Here is a 23,193-nt window from a genome sequence, read left to right as displayed (position 1 = left end):
AAGCAGACTCTCTGGGCTGGTGTGATCTCAGGAGAGGGTTTGTGTCCGGCGGAGCACAGTCCAGGGCCAGTCACATGGACCCACTCCCCAGAGAGCCCTTCTTGGGCAGTGGCATCACCGCAGGGTCACAGCCCTTGCCGGGCAGCGGCAGGGGAGCAGGTTGCCATGGTTACTGTAGACACCCGGCCGTGGAACTTCCATGGGGCTATCCTGAGCACTGGCCCTGTCTACAGCTACAGCTTGGCCGTCAGTCTTCCATTAGTTCCCCTGAAACTCGGCACTGAAACATGACTTACCGACTCGTAGGGAAAGAGCACAAGTGATGTGGCATCTTTTTGAGGTTAACATTTAGGAGCGCCTCTGAGTAGAAGAAAGCTTGCAGGAGGTATGGGAGCAGCGGCAAAGTGTCTTCCATTGGTTTCTTTTATTTTCTGAGCCTGCGTTGTGGTGTCCATGCCGCGGGCCGGGACAGCTGTCCTGCCTGCTTGAGGCAGTGGGTTACATAGATCGGAGAGGTTAGCAGCTCAGTCAGGGAGCAGGGCTGGAATTGGAACCTGCGAATGCAGCCTCTGTCCAGGGGCTTCAGACGATTGCTTCTTTACCCCACTAACCTCTGTGTATCCCCTTGCACACAAGTACTTTTTGGAAAATCTTGTGAAAATCCCTGTGCTGTTGGGGAGGAAGACGAAAAGGCAGAGCTCCAGGGAGGAAGGTATGAGAGGTGGGAGGGTTAAAAAGGTCTGCAGAGAAGAAGAAACTGAGAGTCAGAGGGGAACTGAAGCAGAGGCAGGTGATTATAGGACCGTGGAAGCACTTTGAGATGTGTGGTGAGTTTAAAAAAAAGAGGGGGCAGGGATGAAGAAGAGTAAAACCCGAAGGTTTAGCCACAAGGTTTTGTGGTTTCCCTTCTGTCTTGGGGACCCCTGGGCGGAGGGGCAGCTGTAGGCACCTTTGGCCATCCCTCTGGCAGCTCTCTGAATCTCACGCAAGAAGCCAAAGGAAGAGAGGAATCATTTCTGCTTCGCCAGACAAAGGAGGGATGGTTTGTTTGGGTTTGAGATCCAGCTTGAATTTTTGGCTTCAGATATCTACTCTGCCGTGTCTTTATGGGGTTTTTTTTTTTTCCTCCCCAAGTGTCTACTGCCAGAGCTTTGTGCATACGATTAGTGGATATAGAAGTAATCCCCGATTTGATAAATCAGTCAGCCTCTGTCTCTGTTTCCTTGGCATGCATCCAACAAAAGTATTCCATGCATGTGCACAGCTGAGAGTGTGTGTGTGTGTGCGCGCGTGCACGTGCGCACGTCTGTCTCTGTGTGCGATGCTCTTGAGAGCAGTGGCATGTGGGGACATCAGATAAGACCAGGGGAAAACCGGTGGCTTGGGGGAAGGGTGAGCAGAATGAGTATCGTTTCCAGGCACAGGCGAGGACACTTTCACTTTCTCATGTGTCACCTGCAGTTGCCGGAGTGACACATGGCCGACCGGCGCGTCTTTGCCCCACTCGTGTGCTCACGCAGGGCAGGGAAATGGCCTCTGTCTTCTAGGAACCTGTTTGTTCCCGGCCGATGGCTGCTGGGGAATCCCAGCCAGGAGGTTCTGTGGCTCCCTCGTGTCTCCTGGCCTCCCGATGGCCTTTTTCCTTCTCCTCCTCGCTCTGTGTGGAGAAGGTCACCGATGGTCTAGAAACATGAAAGGAGACACAGCCCCTGCGTGCGGTGCTGGCTGCCTCTGTGGCCCCAGCCTGCAGGTCCAGGAGCAGACCCTGCAACAGCACGGCCGGTGTTTGGACACGTGACCTCAGTTTGGCCCCCCAGGCCCAGCATCATGGGGCTGTGTCGGGGTGTCCAGCTTAAGAGGAGGCATCTCCTCAAGCCTGTGCTGTCAGTGGCCTGGCGGCCCTCCCTGCCTCCCATCTGCGGGTCAGGGAGCGGGCAGGCGGCTGGTCTCTGGCTCCCATGGGCAGCCCCAGGCTCGAGAACACTCTCGTCACCAGGATGCCGGAGCATCTCAGGGGCAAGACGCCAGCCGAGGAAACAGTGCACCTGAAATGTCCAGAACAGAGTTCTTTGGGCTGCTTTCTTCAAACCCAGTGAAAAGCTTTCTCCCTGCTGTTTTGTTGAGATTCTGAGGAACGTGGGACAGTGGTTCAGCAGCAAAGTCAGGAGGGGATTTTGTAAATCCCCTTTGACTTTCAGCAAAGTCAGGCAAGACGCTCTGGGTTTCCGGGGCCCCTGCCGGGGCCCATGTGACCTGGTGGAAGCGGGGAGCAGGAAGGGGCAGGAGAGTCTCAGGGACAGATAAATTTGTGGGAGTCAGCCTCCGGGTCCCTGACCTACTTGCATTTGATAAACTCTTACTTGTGAAAATTGCCTTTTAAAAATTACTTATTTTAGGAAGGCCGTGCAGACTTCGTGCATGGCGGTGCGGACATTGACAATAGGCTTCTGTCTGTAATTTGGCCACCGCTGGGGCCCCACCCCCCAGGGCTCCTACTTGCCGCCTCGATTTACATGTTATGTTGCATCAGAAACAACCTCTCCTACTGATAACCTCATCATCACTGGTGAGCCTTACACCCCCAGGGGTGCTTTCTGCTCTGGGGTTAGTAATTTGTTCCTGGTTGGGTTTTGGGCCCTCAGGTGTCAGGCTGGGAATTTGGGGTCCCTGCCGTGTGGACCTCAAAGCAAGAGGGAGCTGTGTGACCAAGGGCTCTGGCCCCCAGGGGCCCAGTCCCGCTGGATTGTAAAATGTAGGGGCTTTGAGGTGGGAATGAAAGCTGTGTTTCCGTGGAATTCTTTCTTTTCTTTTCTTTTTTTTTGCTGCACCGTGAGGCTTGCAGGATCTTAGCTCCCTGACCAGGGATCGAACCCATGCCCCCTGCGTTGGGAGCACGGAGTCTTAACTGCTGGACTGCCAGGGAAGTCCCTCGTGGAATTCTTTAAAGCCTGTTGTGGGCCCCGCTGGCTGCTTTATTCATGGCCCTTTCTGTGTTGCTCTCCCCAGCCTGTGGGCCAAAGCTCACCAACTCCCCAACGGTGATCGTCATGGTGGGCCTCCCAGCCCGGGGGAAGACGTACATCTCCAAGAAGCTGACCCGCTACCTCAACTGGATTGGCGTCCCCACGAAAGGTGAGCCTGCGCCCCCAGGCCGGGGCTGTCAGGCTGAGGGCACCCTCCTGCTTGCCATGACCCGCCCCCCCCAAAAAGAAGAATGGCCTTTCCCTCTCCAGCTGCTGGGACTCTCTTTGCAGGGCCATCTGACAGGGTGCTGTCCCTGTAGTCGAGGGACACACTTTCCTTTCCGGCTGTGCCGCCCTCCACGCTGTATGCACACTCCGCTGTGTATGGGAGGGGGAGGGTCTCTTTTCACCGGCTGCTGTCTGGTTCCCACTGCCCTGCATCCTGCCCAGCTCAGCCCTCACCTCCTCCAAGAAGCCTTCTCTGACCACCGCAGTCTGTGTGGATCTTTTCCTTTAAGTTCCCCACGCCCTTAGTTGTGACACTCCTCCACTGACCGTCATAAAGTGCTGTGTACTATTGATTATATTTTTGCGAATCTTTGCCGGTCTTCCCACCTCCACGGGGGGTGTTGAGCACGGGGACTGATTTTTCACATTTGCTGCCCAGCGCAGTGCTTCCTACACTAAGCACTGGCTCAGCGCCCACTGCCCACCCTGGGCGCGGGCTGCTGATCTGCAGAATGGCTGCTGTGACCCCGGCCACGCGTATGAGCCCTCACTCTCTCCACCCCCAGTGCGTTGGCGAACATCACGGCCCCGATCTTCACTAGACCTGTGGCTGCCACCTGCTCTCAGGCTCAGGCTTCAGCCCCGGCCTGGAGAGGCCGGCCTGCAGGCTGGGCCATGGGAGGCAACCCTGGAGAAACAAGGTCCTGGGTTTGGGGGAGCTGGGCAGCCTTGCAGGCCAAGCGATACTGGCACAGGACGCAGAGCCCACTGTCTGGTTTCTGGGTCTTATCGGGATCTTATTCAAGTCATGTGCCGGCTTGCTTTTCTTTTCTGGAAAGAGCGATCCTGACCGTGGGAGGCCCTTCTGGTGGCCAGCGTGGTCAGCTAAGGGACCTTTCTTTTCCGTCCAGTGTTCAACGTGGGCGAGTACCGCCGGGAGGCCGTGAAGCAGTACAGCTCCTACAACTTCTTCCGCCCTGACAATGAGGAGGCCATGAAAGTCCGCAAGTGAGGCCCGGGCTGCGGTGGGCGGAGGGGGCCGGGCGCTCTGTAGCACCAGGTTGGGGAGAGAGAGGCAGCTGGTCCCCCTCCTCGTGTATCAGCGAGAGCCTCTCGGCCTCTGAGCCTCACTGATCCCGCTGTCCGACAACAACATCTCATTAGGAATGAACTAAATCATTTTCCTGGAAAATCATCTGTTTACGTGGGAAAAGGATTTTCTTTTCAGCTCAAAGTGACCAGGGAACTGAAGTGTGACAGCTGCACTTTAGAATCACTTGGGAGCTGGGCACAGCCCTGCCCAGATGGGTACAGTGGGCATTTGTGGGCAGGACCTGGGCATCCATGTTTTGAAAGCTCCCAGGGGAATTTCAGTGTGCAGCCGGCACGAGGCCGAGTCCCAAGTGCCGCAGCCGTGTGTGCGGGGCTCCCATCGGGGGCCTCGGGCCTCCCATCGGGGGCCTCGGGCCTGACGGTCCTGCCTGCCTGAGCAGTTTAGCCGTAGAATCACAGGTCACCCCCCTCGTTGGGGTGAATTGGGGGTGCCTGCGCGTCCTCCTGCGACGGCCCGGCTCTGATGCGCCCATGCTCTTTCTGTGTGTTGCAGGCAGTGTGCGCTGGCTGCCTTGAGAGATGTCAAAAGTTACCTGACGAAGGAAGGGGGCCAAATTGCAGTAAGCCTGGAGTATAAGCCCTGTCTCCGATCCCAGCGGGATGGTGCCCTGGGAGGGAGGGAATGTAGTCAGAGCTGCGTGGGGACACCTCCAGTTGGGACAGGTGTCTGGCCTGAGCTGTGAGGGAAGCAGGGGGCAAGGACAGCACAGGGACTCGGGGGGGAAGGTGATCGTCCGGCGGACTCGGGGGCACAGGCAGCTGGACCTGGGGTGGCTGCAGCCGAGGGAGCTAGCGTCCCTTCCTTGTGCTCCCTCCCCTGCGTATGGCTGTCGTTCCTTTGCTTTAAGTTCTATTCCCATCCCTCCCCTTCCATCCTTGAGTGCAGGAGGAGGCAGTGGGGGGCCTGGGAGGGTGAGGTCTCTCCTGGAGCCCCAGGAAGTACCAGGCCTGACCTCTGGTGGTTTGGTAAACACTGTTCAACTCAAACTGGGCTCTGTTCACTGCCCTTCTTTCTCCCTGCCAGGTTTTCGACGCCACCAATACTACTAGAGAGAGGAGACACATGATCCTTCATTTTGCCAAAGAAAATGATTTCAAGGTGAGCCTGATTTCTCGTCTCGCCTCGGAGCGCGCAGGAGCAAGGGAAGCCCCACAGGGATTGGCTGGTTCCTGTGTCTGGAGCACCTGTGCTCCATGCTCGGGCCTTCCCCTCCCGCTGCCTGGGTTTTGCTGCCTACAGATTGGGCCTGACTGGTGGGGGCTCTTGGGGGTTACAGCGACTAGGGAGGGGGAGCATCCCTCTATTGGGGGCGGGTGCAGAGGACTCAGGACTGAGTGGCTGGTTCCTTTTTCTGTATTTGGGGATTTATGAGTGGGGTCCTTTCTGCTCCAGTGTGGTAGTGACATCACAGTGATACCAAAGTTGGCCCTTTGTGTTACCACATTTGTTGTTTCTTAGCGTTTCTGTCTTGCTTCGTCCCAGGTGTTTTTCATTGAGTCTGTGTGTGATGATCCTACAGTTGTGGCCTCCAACATCATGGTAAGACCCTTTGTAGTGTGCTAATCTGAGAAAAGTGAGGGACTGGGTCGGCCCAGAGAAGCCACCCTGAGAAGGAGCTGGCTCTCCCAGCTGGTTGTTGATTTTGTCTGAGGAGGGATCGGGGGGTCAGAAGTACAGAGCGGTATTTAACTTAAAAGCACATTCTGTGACTTGGACTGGCTTCATCAAGGTCCTTTCAGATGGTTGGCAGAAAGCTGTCTTTGTGGGACATAAGAGAGAAATTGGGGAACCTCGAACAGTTTCTGTTGGTGGCAGGAGCCTGGCAGTTGGGGGGTGATGGGACTGCTTAGGGCAAAGAGCACCTCACCCCTCTGGACGGGAGGGGAGGTAGCAGGCTGGTCTCTTTTGCTCTAAAGGCCCCTGGTAGGTAAGAATGGTTGTGCATTGACAAAAGCACGTAGGACTCAGCGGACAGAAGGCAGAATTCCCAAATTTGGGAAGAATGTGGGTGGTTAAACCATCTTCCTGCTCCTCTCCCTGTACCAAGGGGAAGTTGCCTGGGTAAATTGAGGGTAATTGGCAGTTTAATTTGATTAATTCTTAAATTTTATTTGATAGCAATAGCTCATAAACGGAAACGGTTACTATGAAGACTTCACCGCAGTTCCCTTTCTTATATCGTAGATAATTTCTTCTCCAGCTTAAATACATCAGAGTAAGACGTTACCTGTAAAGAAAAGCTGGTCCGACACTTCTGCAGGGAGCGCTAGAGTTTGGCCGCATACAAGTGCACATCCTTTAAAGGGATGCTGGGAGTTAGTTAGCTTTTGGTGTTGGGCCTTTTCTCCAAGGCAGTGGGAATATTTACACGCATTTCTCAGAAATGAGTTCATATTTCAGGAAGAGCTATTGAAATGGTAGAAAATCAGTCCAGATTGGTTTCAGTGGCCCCAAAGGAAGAGGCTCAGAGTAGGAGGAAACGGAAGTTTCCATGCTCTAAACAAAGGGTTTTGCTGTATTTCTTTGGTTTGGTTCTACCATTTCCACTTGGTAGGGAAGCAGAGTGCAGCTGCAGAATCGTTTTTCCCCAGTGAGCCGTCTACACTCGCTTTGGCCAGAAACTCTGTCTCATCCTCTGTGAATCCGTGGATCTGTTTGCCCCGACCCTCTCTGTGTTCAGAGATCTCTTTCTCTGATGAAGCCTCCAAGCAACTTTGCAGTTTTTAGGCCTTTCTGTTGTGCTTTTTATGCAAAGGCTGTGCTGGAGAAAGGGGTTTGTGAACTGAGATTTTTTTTTAAATCGTGCTAAAATATACATAATATAAAAGGTACCATTTGGGCCGTTTTTAAGTGCTCAGCTCCGTGACACTCAGCACATTCACATTGCTGGGAAGCCATCCCCAGCATCCACCTCCAGAACTTTTTCATCTTCCCGGAACGTAACCATGCACCCATGAAACTCCCCGCTGAACTTGGATTTTGCAGCGTGCCTGCCTCTCTTTTATGGTTGTGGTCGTTGTTGAGGACGAAAAGAGCACATGCATTAACACATCCTGGCAGTTTCCCTGAAATCTGCCAGGTTGCTCAGGCCTATTGGTCAGTTATAGGGGATGGCAGGCCCGAGGGGCATTTCTCCTCCGTCTCTGTCCCATGAGAGCAAGCCTTGGGCAGGAGGACAGGACACGCAGTCCAGGCGGAGAAGCATCCACTGGGGACCGGTGACAAGTGCGTGCTCCCCCCACCTCGGGGCAGTGGAGGAGGAATCCTGCCTGGCACGTGGGACCAGGGCACCGCCAGCACCTCCCGGTGCACTTTTGCTTACGGACAACCTCCGCTTGGTGGGGTGAACGCTGTAGGTGCTTATGGGGACTCAGCTGAATTGAAGGCTGGGTTGTCTGGTGGTGACCTGGCTCCTGGATTGATCCCGAATCAGGGCCCATTCAGAGGGGCTCATTAGAATCTGCGTGGATTTCCCGTGTTCGCCCTTCCAGGCTGAGAGGCTCTGTCTGCCCTGGGTGCTCTCCCCGTGGAAGCATGGGGTTATGACTCAGCGTCCAGCCATATCTCTTTTTTTTTTCTCTTAAAACGCTGGGTAGGGTCATCATCGTTCTGAGCCCGTCTGTGCTTTTCCCCGTTTGCGAGCCCCAAAGCCTGCTTCATTCTAAGCAGAAAGCCTTCCAGCATGATTTATCAGCTGCTTCTTTGTGGTGTTACAGGAAGTGAAAATCTCCAGCCCGGATTACAAAGACTGCAACTCAGCAGAAGCTATGGACGATTTCATGAAGAGAATTAATTGCTATGAAGCCAGCTACCAGCCCCTCGACCCCGATAAATGTGACAGGTAATTCCTAAGAGGAGACCGTCTGAGCCACCTGCTTCGGGGCTTTGAATATTATTCTTGATGTTCCCACGAAGCATTTGCTCCTGGATACTTTTATAAACTGTTTTTTTAAGTATCTTAAAGAAAACTCTTGATGACATATTCGGTGTTGTAGACACTGTGTACAAGTGTGGAAAGGGAATATTAGAGCCCCGTCTTGCTCCTGTCCTTTGATGTTTCGCTCGCTTTCTTTTCCATCCTCTTGCTTTTCTTTCCCCGTGCTCTGGGAGGCCAGCCAGCCTCTCCCGCGCTCACTCCTCTGCGGGAATTACAGACTCAGACCCCCTGACTCTCAGAGAAGAGAGGTTCCGTCTGTGTCCCCAGGAGCTGACACTGCGGATCGGTTGGGGCTGAGTCTCGGCAGTGGGGCTGGGGCGGCGTCGGGGCCTTGCCCCGGCTGTGCTGTCCAGTGTTCTGACGCGCTGGTCGCCCTCCTGTGCAGGGACCTGTCCCTGATCAAGGTGATCGACGTGGGCCGGCGGTTCCTGGTGAACAGGGTCCAGGACCACATCCAGAGCCGCATCGTGTACTACCTGATGAACATCCACGTGCAGCCCCGCACCATCTACCTGTGCCGGCACGGGGAGAGCGAGCACAACCTCCAGGGCAAGATCGGAGGGGACTCGGGCCTGTCCAGCAGGGGCAGGAAGGTAGGAAGAGTGCGGGGATGGGGCAGGAAGCCGAGGGTTGGGGCTGTGCGTCCCTGTGTGCGTCTCCGTGTGTGTGTGTCCCTGTATCTCTGTGCCCTTGTGTGTACCTGTGCATGTATGTCTGTGTGTGTTCCTCTGGGTATGTATATGCACGTGTGTCTGTGTGTGTACGTATATGTGTCTGGGGAGGGTGGAGGGTCTCTTGAGCCTGTGGGGAGGGGGGTGTGTGTGTGTGTGTCCGAGGGGAGGGGGTACATGTGCAGTGGCTGCTCCCAGGCCCCCCCTCACCAGCAGCGAGGACAGTGTGGCCAACCCCGATGTGCACGGGGACCGGCCCTGCACTGTTTCTCTGGGAGGGAGGGGCAGAGCTGGTGGTCCGGCGTGAGGCCCTCATCCCGTCCGCCGTCCCCCCCCTCCACCCCCAGTTCGCCAATGCCCTGAGCAAGTTTGTGGAGGAGCAGAACCTGAAGGACCTCAAGGTGTGGACCAGCCAGCTGAAGAGCACCATCCAGACGGCGGAGGCCCTGCAGCTCCCCTACGAGCAGTGGAAGGCGCTCAACGAGATTGACGCCGTGAGTCCGGGGCCGGGAGCCGCCGGCAGTCCTGAGCGCTTCCCACCTGCAGGGGCTGCGCTGGCCAGGTCGGGGCGGCCGTGGCGGGTGTTCCCTCGAGTGACCTCTGGGTGTTCCCCCCAGGGCGTCTGTGAGGAGATGACCTACGAGGAGATCAAAGACACCTACCCCGAGGAGTACGCGCTGCGCGAGCAGGACAAGTACTACTACCGCTACCCCACCGGGGAGGTGCGTGCCGCCCGCTCCCTCTGCGTCTCTGGCTCGGGCCTGTGTGCGCTGGGCGAGTGATGGGCAGGTGGCTGGGGTGCTGTGGGCAGGGAGCTGAGCTGGTCCTTCTGAGGCTACTGTGTCTGGCGAGGCTGGGGAGGCGGGCTGCTAGGGACCTGGAGGGACCCGTTACTGGTGACTCCGGGGAGGAAGGTCCCCTGCGTCCACCCCGCTACCCTGTACCGATGCTCGCCCTGGCCCGTCTGCCTTTGAATCGAGTCTTCCCGAGTTGGACCTTGTAAACAGCTCCCAGAGAAGCACAGTTGTGTTTCCCACAAGCAGCAGGGACAGATGTCTTTCTCTAATGACGTACATGACAACTCAGGAAAGAAAAACAGTCTTGGATGGTGATTCACTGGACACAAGGGCCCCCTTGACTGTGGGCGACATGGCAGACACGTCAGCAAGTCACTTGTACTGACTGCATCGATGCTGGTGGAGGGACCCTGAGGCTGTGTGGCCCCCTCGGGCTGAGCGAGCAGCTGCCTGCAGCACTGAGTGGAGAGTCCGGCCGTAGGCGGTGCTCTGGGGTCTCCGCAGGCTCAGCCTGGTGACACCCAGTGGGGGTGCTTTCCGTCTGCGGTGCTTCCTTCCGCTCAGCGTGTCAGTTCCCTGGAGCCCAGGACGCTGTCCCTGGTCCCTCCCAGGCCCTTGTTCCCTGGGACCTGCTTAGTGAGAGAGGGGACTAGGGGTGGAGGGAACCTCGGTGGTCTTAAAGGTACAGGCCTACCCCTTCTTTTTCAATTTTCTTTTATTGAGATAAAATTCACATCATATAAAAGTCACCATTTTAACCAAAGTGTACAGGTCAGTGGTTTTTCTTATATTTCACAATATTGTGCAGCTATCACCACTAATTCTAGAACATTCCATCGCTCCATAAATAAACCACAGCCTTTTAGCAGTCAGTCCCAGTTCCTCCCCCCCAGCCCCCGACAACTGTGAGTCTGCGTTCTGTCTCTGGAGTTCCCTGTTCTGGACGTTTCACGTCAGTGGAATCGTACACCCTGTGGTCTTTCACTCTGTATAACGTGTTCAGGGCTGTTATGCGCTGTAGTGTGTGTCAGGGCCCCGTTCCCTCACTTTCCCGGTGGAGGGTGAGGGTCAGGAAGGAGCAGTGAGAGGGAGAGGGCAGTTGGGGTGGGTCCCCCAGTGCCCGGGAGGAATGCAGCACACAGATGGTGGCGGAGGGGGGGAGGTTGACGGAGGATCCATCGTGTGGTCTCTGGTTTATAAGTGGGAGAGGTGTGGCCACGGATGCCAGGCTTCTGCTCCAACTCGGTGCCCCGTCCCTCTGCCTTGCAGTCCTACCAGGACCTGGTCCAGCGCCTGGAGCCTGTGATCATGGAGCTGGAGCGGCAGGAGAACGTGCTGGTCATCTGCCACCAGGCCGTCCTGCGCTGCCTCCTGGCCTACTTCCTGGACAAGAGCGCAGGTGCCTGGTCCTCTGATGCATCCTCTCCCGGGGGGTCAGGGGGTTGGGGAGCCAGTCACAGCCCCCGCAAAGGAGAGAGGGAGAGGAAACTGGCCTTAGAGCTGGGGTAGCCTGCTGCCAGGGGTGAGGAAAGGCTGCGTCCCCTCCCCCTCCCCCCACCTAGCGCTTCCTTGCAGCCCCTGGAAGACACTCAAGCAGTTTGATGCTGGGTGGGCTTAATGGCTTCGAGAACCAGCCTCCCGGAAGCCCTGTGTCTCCACGTCTCAGGGGCTGTGGGTCGGGTGGGGAAGAGGCAGCCCACCTCTAAGGAGTTAACAGCCCAGAGAACTCTGACGTTACTCTTAACACTTAAATGTGGATCCTGACACCTAAATCGTTTGGGAAATTGACTCTTTTACTCCGGCTCGTTGTGCGAGCGTTTGGGTTTGCTTCGGTTCTGTTCTTTGTCGGGCCGCCTGCCTCGAGCACAGCAGGCCCGCGGCCGGGTTGCGGGAGTGGGGGGGGGGGACACCCTGCCCAGTGAGGCCTCTGCAGGTGGTCCCCACGTGGCAGAAGCTCTCACTGAGGCCTGGGAATGTCCCCCCTCAAGTCTCCAGTCTCACCGTGGGCCCTTCTCTCCTTCTCAGAGGAGATGCCCTACCTGAAATGCCCCCTTCATGCTGTCTTGAAGCTGACGCCTGTCGCTTACGGTGAGTGTGGTGATGCAGCCCCTCCGAGACCCGTCTCCCTGGTGGGGTGGTGGTGAGGCTGTGAGCGCGGGGCCCCTCTCACCGGTCGCCAACCTCTTCCCTGCCCTCGCCCAGGCTGCCGAGTAGAATCCATCTACCTGAATGTGGAGTCCGTGAGCACGCATCGGGAGAGGTCAGAGGTGAGTGCGAGCTCGCTGCCCCCACCCCACCCCCGCACACTCCTGCCCTGTCCTCCTTCTGGGAAGGATGCTGGCAGGCGGCAGCACTGGTGGGCGCCAGCACTGGGGACGCCCCCCCACACCCCCGGCGGCTTGCTTGTAAGGGCTGGCTGTGTCCGTGGGTGGATTCTGTCTCGTTTGGAACAGCGGCCTCCGTGGCGGCCCTCCCTTCCCTCAGCGCCCGCGTGCCCCTCCCTGCCCGTCGGGTGGCTTCTCGGCGTCGTCTTCCTGTTCTTCCTTGCCGCGCTTCTTCCCCCCCCCCACCTGACCCGAGAAGTGAGTGTTGAGGAGAAAGACGTTCTTGCTCTTTTAAACGTAACCGTAGCCCAGTTACTGTCCCCTTTTCCTCCGGGGCAGCTAAACGATGGCAGGTTCCAGAGTCACGGAACCCACAGATCCACTCAGTCATCTGCATGCACTCAGGTCCCGGATTCCCACGAAGACGATGAGAGTGAAGAAGGGGTGGGACTGGGAAACACAGCTGTGATTCGGGAGTTAGCCATGGGAGCAGTGGCGGGTGGAATGCTTTTCCAGGAGACCCCAATGCCTGGCCGCACCTGACCCCCCCTCTAGGGTGGGGTCTGGAATTCGGTGGTCAGCCTGGCTGGGCCTCCCGAGGGCGGCGCAGGGTTCTGCCCAGGCGTACATTGTGAAAGAAAGTTTGAATTTACTCTATACCGACTGTCAAACTCCAGCTCTCTGCCAGCATCAGTCCGACCCTTTCTTTTACACCGAGTGTGATGTTCTTGTCCCTGTTCCCAGGGAGCTTGGCCAGAGGATTTTGGCATTAAAATCCCAGCTCCCATGGCAGTTGCCTGGCTGGTTGACCGAAGCGAAGGCGGACGGCTTCCCTTGGCTGTGACGGCACCTTCTGAGCCAGGGTGGCAGGATGCGCGTTTGCCCTCCTTCCAGGAGTAGCAGCCTCCCCGCCGGACTGCCAGCAGCCGGGTTCTTGGGGTTGGGCCCGAACTGGGCTCTGGTGGCCCCTGAACACTTCACTTGTTCAGAGCAGGGCAGGCAGGGGCTTGCTGGAGACAGACCCCAGCTCAGGCTCCTGGGCCACGAGCTACAGAGTGACAGGCCCTGGGGGACTTCAGAGGTCCCCACTCCACTGGAGTTGTCACTTCGTCGGAAGGCTGGTGTTGGGCCCTCGCGGTTTCCTGCGTCTTTGGTCTCCTGGCTGGGGGAGGCTTGCGTTTCCTGTCCTAAGCTGGGTGTTCTCGCCAGCAACAGGAGCTGTGAAGAGCCTGGCTTGAGGTCAGTGGGAGGGGGTCCAGCACGACACCTGCTCGCCCCCCGCCCCTCCTGCCGCCCCCAGCGGTCGCCCAAGCCTCACGCCCAGGACCCCTGCCTCTGTGTTTTTGGAGGCTGGCAGCAAGGTCCTTCTTCTGATCTCTTCCCTGCTGTAACTGCATCACTGTCTGTGCAGAACCGTCCTGCTCGTCCTCCCTCGCCTGCTTTGCGAACATCGTGTCTGTCTGAGTGGGTGTCTTGGAATGATCGGGTAGGGGGTTCGGGAGGAGAGATCATCCCTTGTTCTTGCCGAGGGCTAGACACAGGACGAGCCAGCAGCACCTCGGTCCAGGGCCGTTCACCGTGGTCGGGCTTGTGGTCTCAGTGAAATCTGGAAGCAGAGAAATGTGTTTGGTTTGGTTTTGGATTTTTTGTTTTGGCTTATTGACTTCCTTTTCCTCGTAACTGTCGCCTTCTCTCTTTTGTCTTTGTCTCGCTTAGGATGCAAAGAAGGGACCTAACCCGCTCATGAGACGCAATAGTGTCACCCCACTAGCCAGCCCCGAGCCCACCAAAAAGCCTCGCATCAACAGCTTTGAGGAGCATGTGGCCTCTACCTCCGCTGCCCTGCCCACCTGCCTGCCCCCGGAGGTGCCCACGCAGCTGCCCGGACAAGTGCGTTGACCCCCTTCTCCTTCCTGAGTCGAGTCTCGTGCAGGGTGGGGAGAGCGTGCCTGCTGGGGAGGAGTGTGTCTGGTGGGGCGGTGGTGGCCTCAGGCCCAGGCCCGCTTGGGGGTGTGCGGGGAGAGGACATGGATGCCGCTCTGAGTGTGGGACCCCCGGATCCGTCCTTGAGACCTTGGCTGTGTGTGCACACGCCCGTTCTGGGGAGGTGGTGTTGCCCGGGCAGAACCAGGCAGAGCAAAGAAGTGGCCGAGTGTCCGCGATCCATTCACATTGGTGAACAGTTTCTTCTAAAAGTTGAAGGCAACCCCCGGTTCAGGAGTCTCCATCCAGCTCTGGGCTGTTGGCTTCTGTGTGTCCCGGGGACGTCTTTTCTGTCCCCACGCTGAGTATTCTTCCTCACTTGCTCCCTTGCCATCGTTCCCCGTTAGAGAAAAGCTCTTGTCAGATGGGGCCCTGGGAGCGTGTACGGAGCCAGCATGGCCGGGCTGGAACCCGGGCCGGAGGACCTGGAATTAGCCACTTTCTCCTATAACGTAGTAAAAAACCCCAAAGCAGAAAACCAATTAGATTTCATTCTTAGGTTATTTCATTCGCTGTGATGGTGAAAGGCTAAAAGATACTGGCTACTGGGCATTAAGATTTTTTTTCAGAAAACCACCCTTTTCCTCAACAACACCCGAGAATCCTGGCCAGGATGTGAGACGTAGAAATCCCTGGGCACAAATTTGGGTCCCACCCAGTGGTCTCCCCCACCTCCAACCCGCCACGCCTGGCCTCTGACACAGAAATCACAGGCTCAGGTTCGAATTGGATTTGTTAATGAGCTGGGTGCTGAAGGCCCACAAGCTCTTCCTGCGTTTCCCCCAAAACACATTTAAACCGTGTGTTGTCTGAAAACGTGTTGTGTTGGGGTGGGGGGGTGCTGTGCAGCCCCAGCAGGCCATCGTACCTCTTCAGGCCTCAGTTTTCGCATCTGTGGAATGGGGGAGCAGCAGCTACTGCCAAGGGCTGATCAATGGGGTGATCGTGCTGAGACTCTGACATGGTGGTGTCTGCTCCTGGCGCCGGCTCTGGGCTTTTATTGTCAGGTTCCGTCACCTCCCCGGGCCTTCAGTCTCCCTGTTTTTTAAAATGAGGGAGGTAGACTGACTGGGAGATGTCTAATTAGTGCTCCTTTCAGGTCTAACGTCAGAGGTGCTTTTCATGAAAACTGAGAACTGAAGTGGTGTGTCAGTGATATCCTGCGCTGGTGTAAACGGTGGGGTCATAGTTGGAAGGTTAGAGGCCGCAGTCACAGATGCCGTGGGGACCGGCCGGGCGGGGGTTGGGCAGTGTGCAGGGCCACTGGCTGGCCAGGCCGGGAGGGTCCAGGGCTCTGTCCCCGCGGAGGCTGCCTGGTACCCGATGACCTGGGCCCTCACCCTGTCCCTCAACTGACTCTCTCTCCCACCTTTTCTCTCTGCAGCCTTTGCTAGGGAAAGCCTGTTTGTAAGTATTTTTCTCTGAATACTTTTGCTTTTTGCATCTCTTTCTCCTTGCTTGCCAGTTTGGCCTCCTACCTGTTAAAAGTGTTGAGGGTAATGCCAGTTTCTGTGACATCTGAAGGAGGAAGATGGGACGGGAGGAAGAATAAGGGATTCATGGATTTTCAGAAAAGGATACAGGAAGTCGGCGGGTTTTTGGTGCCTCCTCCTGCTGCCGCGGCCACCGCGGGGCCGGGGCGATTGTTAGTATTTGCAGTGCTTGGTGGCTGGATGTCTATCTACTTTTTCCCTCTTAGAGTCAGATTTTGGCGGGAGCTGGGTTTGTGCCTACTGACGTTGTCTTTTAAGTTCTGGGCCTCTCCCGGGAGAGCCCTGGAGAGTTTACCCAGAGCCTAACCTGCAAAACAAAGAGTGGAGGACCCGAGCGTCTCCCTCCTGTCCTGGCAAGGACCCCCACCTTCAGGGGCTCCGGGACCCCCAGGCTCTGGAGAGGTCTGTTTGGGAGCCATCATTCTGCATCGGGTTGTCCTGTATCACAACCTGCTCGACATTTACGGTCGCGTTCAGGATGGGGTGCAGCTTTTTCTCTGCAGAGAGTTCAGTGTTAGCAGCTGCTGGATAATCCAGCGCTTCCTCTGCTCCGGTGGCCCCCAGCCCCAGAAGGAACTGAGGCCTTTATGTTGCAGAGTTTTAATAAGAGACACCCTGAAATATCATCCCCAGCGCCACGAGTCACACCCACCCCGCGTCCCTTTCGCTGGTTAGGCTACCTGGACTAATTCACGCAGAAACGTGGCTTATTCTTGGAAAATAGGAGCTGTTGGGCATCATGCTTGGACTAGGTGGTACCACCTGTTGAGAAATGTATTTCGTCACTTCACGGCTTGTACACATCCCGAGTCTTTGGTCCTTAAAATATAACCCCAGGAGGTCGCAAGGCAGTTCCTGTCCCTGTTGCCCAGATGAGGGTGAGTCTCTCACCCACGGTCACCCAGCTGGTTCGTAGCAGAACCAGCCCTCGAATGGGTCTCCCAGTCCCAAAGGCTGGCTGTTTTCTCTCTGCTGGTTTCCAGAACACCGAGGGTCCCATTCACCTGCCTATCCTGGGCACCTGACATTTGCAGCCTGTGGGGCGTGGCCCCGAGCTGTTCAATTTCCTTTCTGTTTCTTGCAGCCTCTCCCCTGCAGCTGCTTCCCGTGGCCGAGATGTGTTTATTTAATGGTGGGCCTGCCCGTTAAATTCAGTCTTTAAGAGTAACAGTCCCACGTCCGTTACCGCCTTGACCCCAGGCGTTGCACCCAGGACGCCCTGGGATCGAGAGTTCTCCTTGTGTGAAAACTAGCCTTTGGGTTTGGAACCTTATGGTTTTGCATCTGTGTGTATCCTGTTCCTTCTGACCCATGGCCTGATGCTGCCAGGAGAGAAATCTTCTTGCTGGGAGGGGGCTATTCAGGCACATCCCCCAACCCTCTAAGGTTGAACTTGGCCATCTCTAAGGCTCATGATGCCTGTAGCCAAAATCCCTTCAGTTCAGCAAAAATGTGTTCTCCGGACCCATCACGCCTGCATCCGCTCAGGTGACCCAGCGTCCAGGTGTTTTGATGATGAGAATATGGATGTAGCACTTAGCAAGATACCTGACGTGTGGTCAGGGCCTGGTGCACAGTAGCTGTTCCCGTGGGAGGTGTGATGCCCTGTGCTTTGGTGGTTACATCCAGGGCTCTCTGGTCTGTGTTCCCTCCTGCACAGGCCAGGGGGATTTCTCCTCGTGGGCAGCAGGAGCGCCTAGGGACTAGGGAGTGGGGTGCCCCTGGGGTCTTAGGGTTGTGGCCCGAGGATGCCGGTGATGGTAGTGCTCTGGTAAAACAGGCACGACAGCCAGGTGGGACTCAGCGCCCGCCCTGCAGTCCACTCTCCACGGGCTGCACTAGGGCTCGGGACCAACGGACCATCTGACCCTCACGATGCATCCTTGACTTTTAAATTTCAAATGCACGCTAAGAAGAGAATCCTACTAAAGATGTTTTGTCTTGTTTTTCTTTCCCAACATGTTTCTTCCTTCCCCCCCCACTATGCTTGAAAGACGAACTGTCTGTCATATTTTCTCAAAGTTTTCTCCTTACTAACCTTGGAAAGGTAAATGGCTCCGTGCATGCCCTCCTGTCCCCTCCACGTCTCTCTGGGTCATGGCATCTCAGCCCTTGGGGCGTCTCAGTCTGCGTGAAGACTGGCCATTGTGAAGTCTGTGACTCATACACCCTGTGCCCCAGAACTTGTGTGCCCCATTGTCTTGAGATCCTCCATGTGTCCAGAGCCAGGGGCACCATGAGCGAATGACGTGGCCTGTGCCTGTGGTCCCCCGTGTCATCATTGCATTGCCATCATTTGTGGGTGCTCCAACCTTGGGCATGAGGTGTCCCAGGGTGGGTGGGAGCCAGCACCTCCATCTCTGACCCCACAAGTTGACTGGGTCCTCTCTGGCTGCGAGGCTGGGGGTCTCCCCAGGAGACAAGCCGCTCACAGGGGCTGTCTGATGCACTCGTGGTCGGAGGGTCGGTCACCTGGGCTCCTGAGTCCGGCTGAGAGCAGGCTCAGATCAGGCACTGGCTTCCGTGCTGCCAGCCCTGCGATGGTCCTCTGTAGAGATTCTCCACCTCAGCCCCCCGGTTCACGCGGGAGGGGAGTGGGCCTTGGTGATGCTTACATTTCTGTCTGCCTGGGTTCCACTCTCCCTGCTGCCCCTTTGAGACAGTCTTGGTGGAGACACTCAGGATGCAAGAGAACACTTTTAAAGATTCTGCTTCCCTATCCTGCAGTGTGGCTTAGTAGGGAGGGTAGGTCAAGAGACTGCTGCTGTGTGGTGGCAGCCACCGTCTGTTCCCAGCTGATTGAAAACTATTTTTTAAGGGGGTTTGGGTACTGGCCAGCATCTTTGGGGTGGGGCTTCTGGGCAGGATTGCTTTTATTAGAACGGGGTGAGAGCTTTACTGACACATGCCTTCCCTGCCCGGCTCCCTTGCTTGAGTTCCAGCATCCGAGCTGTGTTCCTGGAATCCAGGCCCCTAGGTCTGTTGTATACCCTGCTGGGAGGAGAGTCCTGATGCTTCTCCAGATTTAACCCCACCCCCACTCCTTCCTCTGCCTGACAGCGAAGCCGGGAAGCCTTGGGCTCTAAAGCGTCGTGAGCCGGGGGCGGGGCGGGGGGGGGGGCTAGGTGCTGGCACCCGTGCTTCCCAGGACAGCTGTGACCCACAGGAGCTGCCTGCCCTCCCCTCCCTGCCTCCCTGCCTCCTTCAGGCGGACGTCAGGGGCCCTCCCGGCCCTTCTCCCCTGGGACCCCGGGGCTTAGCCTCCACCACGTTCCTGGGCCACTGTTTGGTAATGATGCTCTTCAGGGCCGTGTTCTTTGTTGGGGAGAGGGGGGCACGTGTCAACTGCATGGCTTTCGTCTTTGCTTTAGAACCCTAGTCAACAGGAATGGTAACCGGCTTCCCCCTCTTTTCTCCCTAAAGCAGAACATGAAAGGCTCCCCGAGCGGCGCGGAGGCCTCCAGGACGCACTGACGCAGCCCCGCCGGCGCCCCGCCCTTTCGCTCCCGCAGCTTTGCTCCTGCCCTTCTGTCTGCCCAAGGCCAGCGATCCCGAGGACATCTCCCGGAGGGCGGCGTGGAGGAGGGGCTGCTGCTCCAGGAGGACCGGGCCCCCGCCTGCCTGTGCTCCCCTGGCCTTCGGGCCACACGCCCCGCGGACCCCTTGAGGCCCGGGAAGGACGATGTGCAGTGGAGGCGGGACGGCGGCGCCTCCCCGTGGGCTTGTTCATCTCGTCTCTGGACCTTCCGTGCTGGGGAGATGACACTGCCCCGAGTCCTAACCTTAAATGGGGCCTGGATCTCAGCTGCTGAAGGTTAAGGGACACTGAAGACTTTCAGAAGGCTCTTGGTGCCTCTCGGCCTAGACGTTGCCTCCGGCAGGGAGCCCTTGGCCCGTGCTAGGTTGGGGTCGGCCGGGAGAGCCTGGAGCTGGACCTGCTGGTCAGCCAGGCAGTGACCCTCCGCGTGTCGCTCATCCTCCCGGGTGTGTGTCCTGTCTCTGAAGATGGTGTGGGACCGTCTAGCTGCGGAGGCAGGAGGAAATACATTGCCGAAAGATCACCGGGGCCTCGCCTTCCAGGGAAGGCTCCTGCCTGGATTCGAGGCGCCTGGGACACGGCTCTCCCTGGGCTGCTGGCTCGTGCACTTTTTTTATGGCAGAGAGTGTGACCTGAAAGTCACACCTTCAGGAACTTAGATGTTTGCATTTTGCGCCCTTGGGGTTGGAGCTCTGAAAGGATGTGGGAGTTGGGCAGCCTGTGGGGAGGGGAGGGACCCCTCACCCCGTAAAACGGCCGGGGAACAAGGGCCTGGCCTCCTCCTTTGGGGCCTTCATCACGTCCTGTGTTTCCCTGGTGGGGACAGTGGCCCAAGCCAGGCCTCGCTCGCGGCCACTTCCTCCGAGAGCCTCGCTCTCCGCTGTCTCCTGGCAGGATTCAGCTCGGTTCCCTTGTGTCAAGCGTCTGCTGTGTGCCCAGCGTGGAGCTGGGTGCCTTGGGCGATTCTGGAGGAGAGAATGTCCTCGTTTGCCTTCGTGGCACCTGTGGCATTTTGGGGGCGTGGTTCAAGGCAGGGCTTGTGAACACGTGGTTCTAAACACCTGTAGTTTCCGCCTGCGGGTTTTCCTCTGAGGCCTCCGAGGACTGGGGGAGGGGGGGTGTCGAGGCCCAGGAGGATGGATTTGGACTCAGCGATAGAGTTTGTCCAAATGACCCTTTTCAGGATTTCTGAAAGCCGGTGCCAAAGGTCACCTTCCCTTCCCTTCTTGCCTTCTGCTTTGGGGTCCCACATCCTTACCCCTCTTAGCTTGTGCGGTAGTCACTGGGGGTAGAGGCAGGGGCGTCTAGACAGCTGGAGCTGGGAGTGGGGACAGGAGCTGTTTTGGGGTTTTTGTTTGAGAGGAGCGTGTAGAAAAATTCACGTTCCTCTGGTTGGGAGAAATGGGCACACGATTCAGACACCCTACAACCAGGTTTGTGGGTTTCACACAAAACCATTCAAATCCTCCCTTCCCTTAACTGGCCATCTTCCCAAGACAATGTCTCTCTGTACATTCCTGTGCAAGACTGGTTACTTTCTCTCTTTCGCGCTGTCTTGTCAGACGTGTGTGTGTGTGTGTGTGTGTGTGTGTGTGTGTGTAGGTTTGTGTTTTTAGATGGAGGGACCTGCGGCTCTGCTCTTGAGAATGGCTCTCTTATGTCCACCTTGTGGTTCCTTCTCTGGTTGTCGGAGCTGACCCTGAATTTTGACTCTTCTGGCTGGTCTGAGTGGGGTCTTCATGAAGGTGTGTCCCCCCTTGCCTCTGACTGCCCGAAATCAGTGCATCCACAAAAGATGCGCTTGGCCTAACCCGGGACCTTGGTTTTCAGGAGCCTCAGTGGGGAGAGAGAACATCAGTACGGGCGGGGAGGGGAGATGGGGAAAGGGCGGAGGCTGGGAGACTGGAGACCAGGGGCCTGACATCTGAGGAGGGAGGCGGTGGACAAGGATGTGTCTGAGCCACAGTCTCAGGGCTTCTGCAACGCTGACCATTGACTCTCACTCCCTCACCCCCCGGAAAACATCTGGGACCAATATTTTTAACTTTGCATGTTTGTTTTGGGGGCGGGCTCACCCCTCTCCTTCTTCTGTCCTGAGACTGTGGGCAAAGCTCTTCGTTTGGGGGAGGGGGGAAGAAAGACTGTTGGAACCACGCCAATGACGTTTTCGTTTCTAATACTTGAAATTTATTTTTTTATTATTTTGATAGCAGATGTGCTATTTATTTATTTAATAAGTATAAGGGATCCTGAAGACGGAAAGCTGTATAGATTGGGTCTTGTTAGTTGGTTGGCTTGGGGGCCTTTTACGTGTGATTTCTGATTTCTCTGTGTTCTGTATACATTTGTCTGAATTAATTACCCGGGATGAGGCTGTGCCAGCTTTCAAACAGGGGATGCCTGTCGGAAATTTGTATATTTTGCAGTTGCCAGAACAATAAAATACCTGGTTGAAATACACGGATGAAGTGCGTCTCTGGTCCTTTTTGGGGGGCGGGGAGGAAGAGTCTTTCATCACACTTGGGGTCAGTACACCAAGTTTCTACCACTCAGCCCCATCGCCTTCCTTCAAACAGGACTTGCAGGGAATTCCCTGGCGGTCCGTTGGTTAGGGCTCTGCGCTTCTACTGCAAGGGCCCTGGGTTCGAGCCCTGGTTGGGGAGCTAAGATCCTGCAGGCCGCGCAGCGTGGCCAAGGAGAAAAAACAAAAGGGGACATGTAGATTTTGATTGCCTAATGTCTGCATTTGCGAAACAATGTTGTGTCACCTTTAAAAAAAAAAAGAATAGCCTTTAGTTTTAGAGCAGTGTTAGGCTTCCAGAGAAGAGCAGGTAGTACAGAGAGTTCTTGGATACCCCCAGGTCCAGGTATATGTCTCCCCTGTTATTAGCATCTTGCATTTGTGGTGCATTTGTTACAACTGATGAGCCAATATTGATGCGTTATTATTACCTAGAATCTATGGTTTCCACTAGCGCTCACTCTGTTGTGTGGTCCTGTGCGTTTTGACAAACACGTACTGATAGGTATCTACCATCACGGCATTCAGAATGCCATCCATCCCTTCCCCCAGCCCCTCCAGTCAGCAGCTGTTCTTTTTTATTGATTTATTTATTGATTTACTTGGCTGTATCTGGTCTTAGTTGCGGCGCGTGGGCTTCTCTCTTGTGGCATGCCAGCTCCAGAGCACGAGGGCTCAGGAGTTGCGGCACGTGGGCTCTCTAGGTGTGGCGCGGGCTGTACAGCGCTCAGGCTTAGTTGCCCCGCAGCATGAGGGATCTTAGTTCCCCGACCAGGGATCGAACCCACATCCCCTGCATTGGAAGGCGGATTCTTAACCACTGGACCACCAGGGAAGTCCCAGTCAGCAGCTGTTCTCATACAAGCCCTGCAGATGGTGTTGGGGCCCTGGATAGAATCACAGGAAGGCATTTCATCTTAGGTTCTTCGTCCCTTTCACTTCCCTGCCCTTCCTCCCACCCCCTTGTAGCCCCTTTCAAGGTTCCAATGGGAAGAGACTCAATCCAACTTCCAGGACCACTTTGCCACAACTCAAGCCTGTCATTTTGCTTCAGCATCTTCATCTCTGCAATGAGGGGACTTCCTCAGGTGAGTACGGGGCTGGGTGAGGACATGCGTGTGGTTATAAGGCAGCACTGAGCACCCCCATCGGGCATGGCCTTTGTGACCCGCAGGGTTCTCACCGTGTCTGATTTTCTTTTTCTTTTGTCCACAGCCCCACTGCTACGCTCCAGAAATAGCCCTCACTCCCAAATTAGTCCTTCTGCATCCCATACGCTTTCCAGCCCTACCTTGTGAAGAGAGTAGGACTCAGCAGTTTGGCACCTCCACTGTGAAATGACTTCGGAGGTTGCCACCTGTCACCGGCATGACGGGGCACAGTGCTCATTATGCATTGGGTTCAGGGCTTAGAGAGGCAGCTTTCGCCTTCCACTTCATTGGAAGGCTGCCCTAACAGGATATGTACATAGTTTAAAGTCCCAGGCCTGTTGGGAGATGGGAATCCATGACAGTTCTGTGGCCTTTTGGGCAAGCTGAGAGTCATCTGTGCGACAGTGATGGTTATTGAAAAAATACTGAAGAATGAGTCACCAGGTGGACGCATGGTGGGTGAAGGGGTACAG

At 56.3% G+C, this 23,193-nt stretch overlaps 1 protein-coding gene across 9 annotated transcripts in view; it reads left to right on the top strand.

Moving 5' to 3' along the window:
* The window catches only part of PFKFB3 (6-phosphofructo-2-kinase/fructose-2,6-biphosphatase 3), an 83,886-nt gene extending 62,378 nt beyond the window's left edge, over positions 1-21,508 (top strand). For 4 of the 9 annotated variants that reach the window (XM_060293349.1, XM_060293351.2, XM_060293353.2 and 1 more), the window contains exons 2-17: positions 3,007-3,132; positions 4,103-4,199; positions 4,798-4,864; positions 5,329-5,403; positions 5,788-5,844; positions 8,022-8,146; positions 8,628-8,835; positions 9,261-9,407; positions 9,531-9,635; positions 10,980-11,109; positions 11,736-11,798; positions 11,913-11,977; positions 13,751-13,924; positions 15,402-15,424; positions 17,505-17,557; positions 18,937-21,508. In XM_060293349.1, coding sequence (XP_060149332.1) covers positions 3,007-3,132; positions 4,103-4,199; positions 4,798-4,864; positions 5,329-5,403; positions 5,788-5,844; positions 8,022-8,146; positions 8,628-8,835; positions 9,261-9,407; positions 9,531-9,635; positions 10,980-11,109; positions 11,736-11,798; positions 11,913-11,977; positions 13,751-13,924; positions 15,402-15,424; positions 17,505-17,547 — 1,505 coding nt within the window. In that variant the 3' untranslated portion in view covers positions 17,548-17,557; positions 18,937-21,508. Of the gene's footprint in view, positions 1-3,006; positions 3,133-4,102; positions 4,200-4,797; positions 4,865-5,328; positions 5,404-5,787; positions 5,845-8,021; positions 8,147-8,627; positions 8,836-9,260; positions 9,408-9,530; positions 9,636-10,979; positions 11,110-11,735; positions 11,799-11,912; positions 11,978-13,750; positions 13,925-15,401; positions 15,425-17,504; positions 17,558-18,933 lie in introns of all 9 variants that reach the window. The other 5 variants (XM_060293340.1, XM_060293348.1, XM_060293347.1 and 2 more) reach the window with 5 other exon arrangements.
* The last annotated feature ends 1,685 nt before the right edge of the window (positions 21,509-23,193 follow it).

The sequence above is a fragment of the Globicephala melas genome, chromosome 2 (assembly GCF_963455315.2).
Source record: "Globicephala melas chromosome 2, mGloMel1.2, whole genome shotgun sequence".
In the NCBI taxonomy this organism is placed as follows: domain Eukaryota; kingdom Metazoa; phylum Chordata; class Mammalia; order Artiodactyla; family Delphinidae; genus Globicephala; species Globicephala melas.
This window is presented reverse-complemented; position numbering and strand designations above follow the sequence as displayed.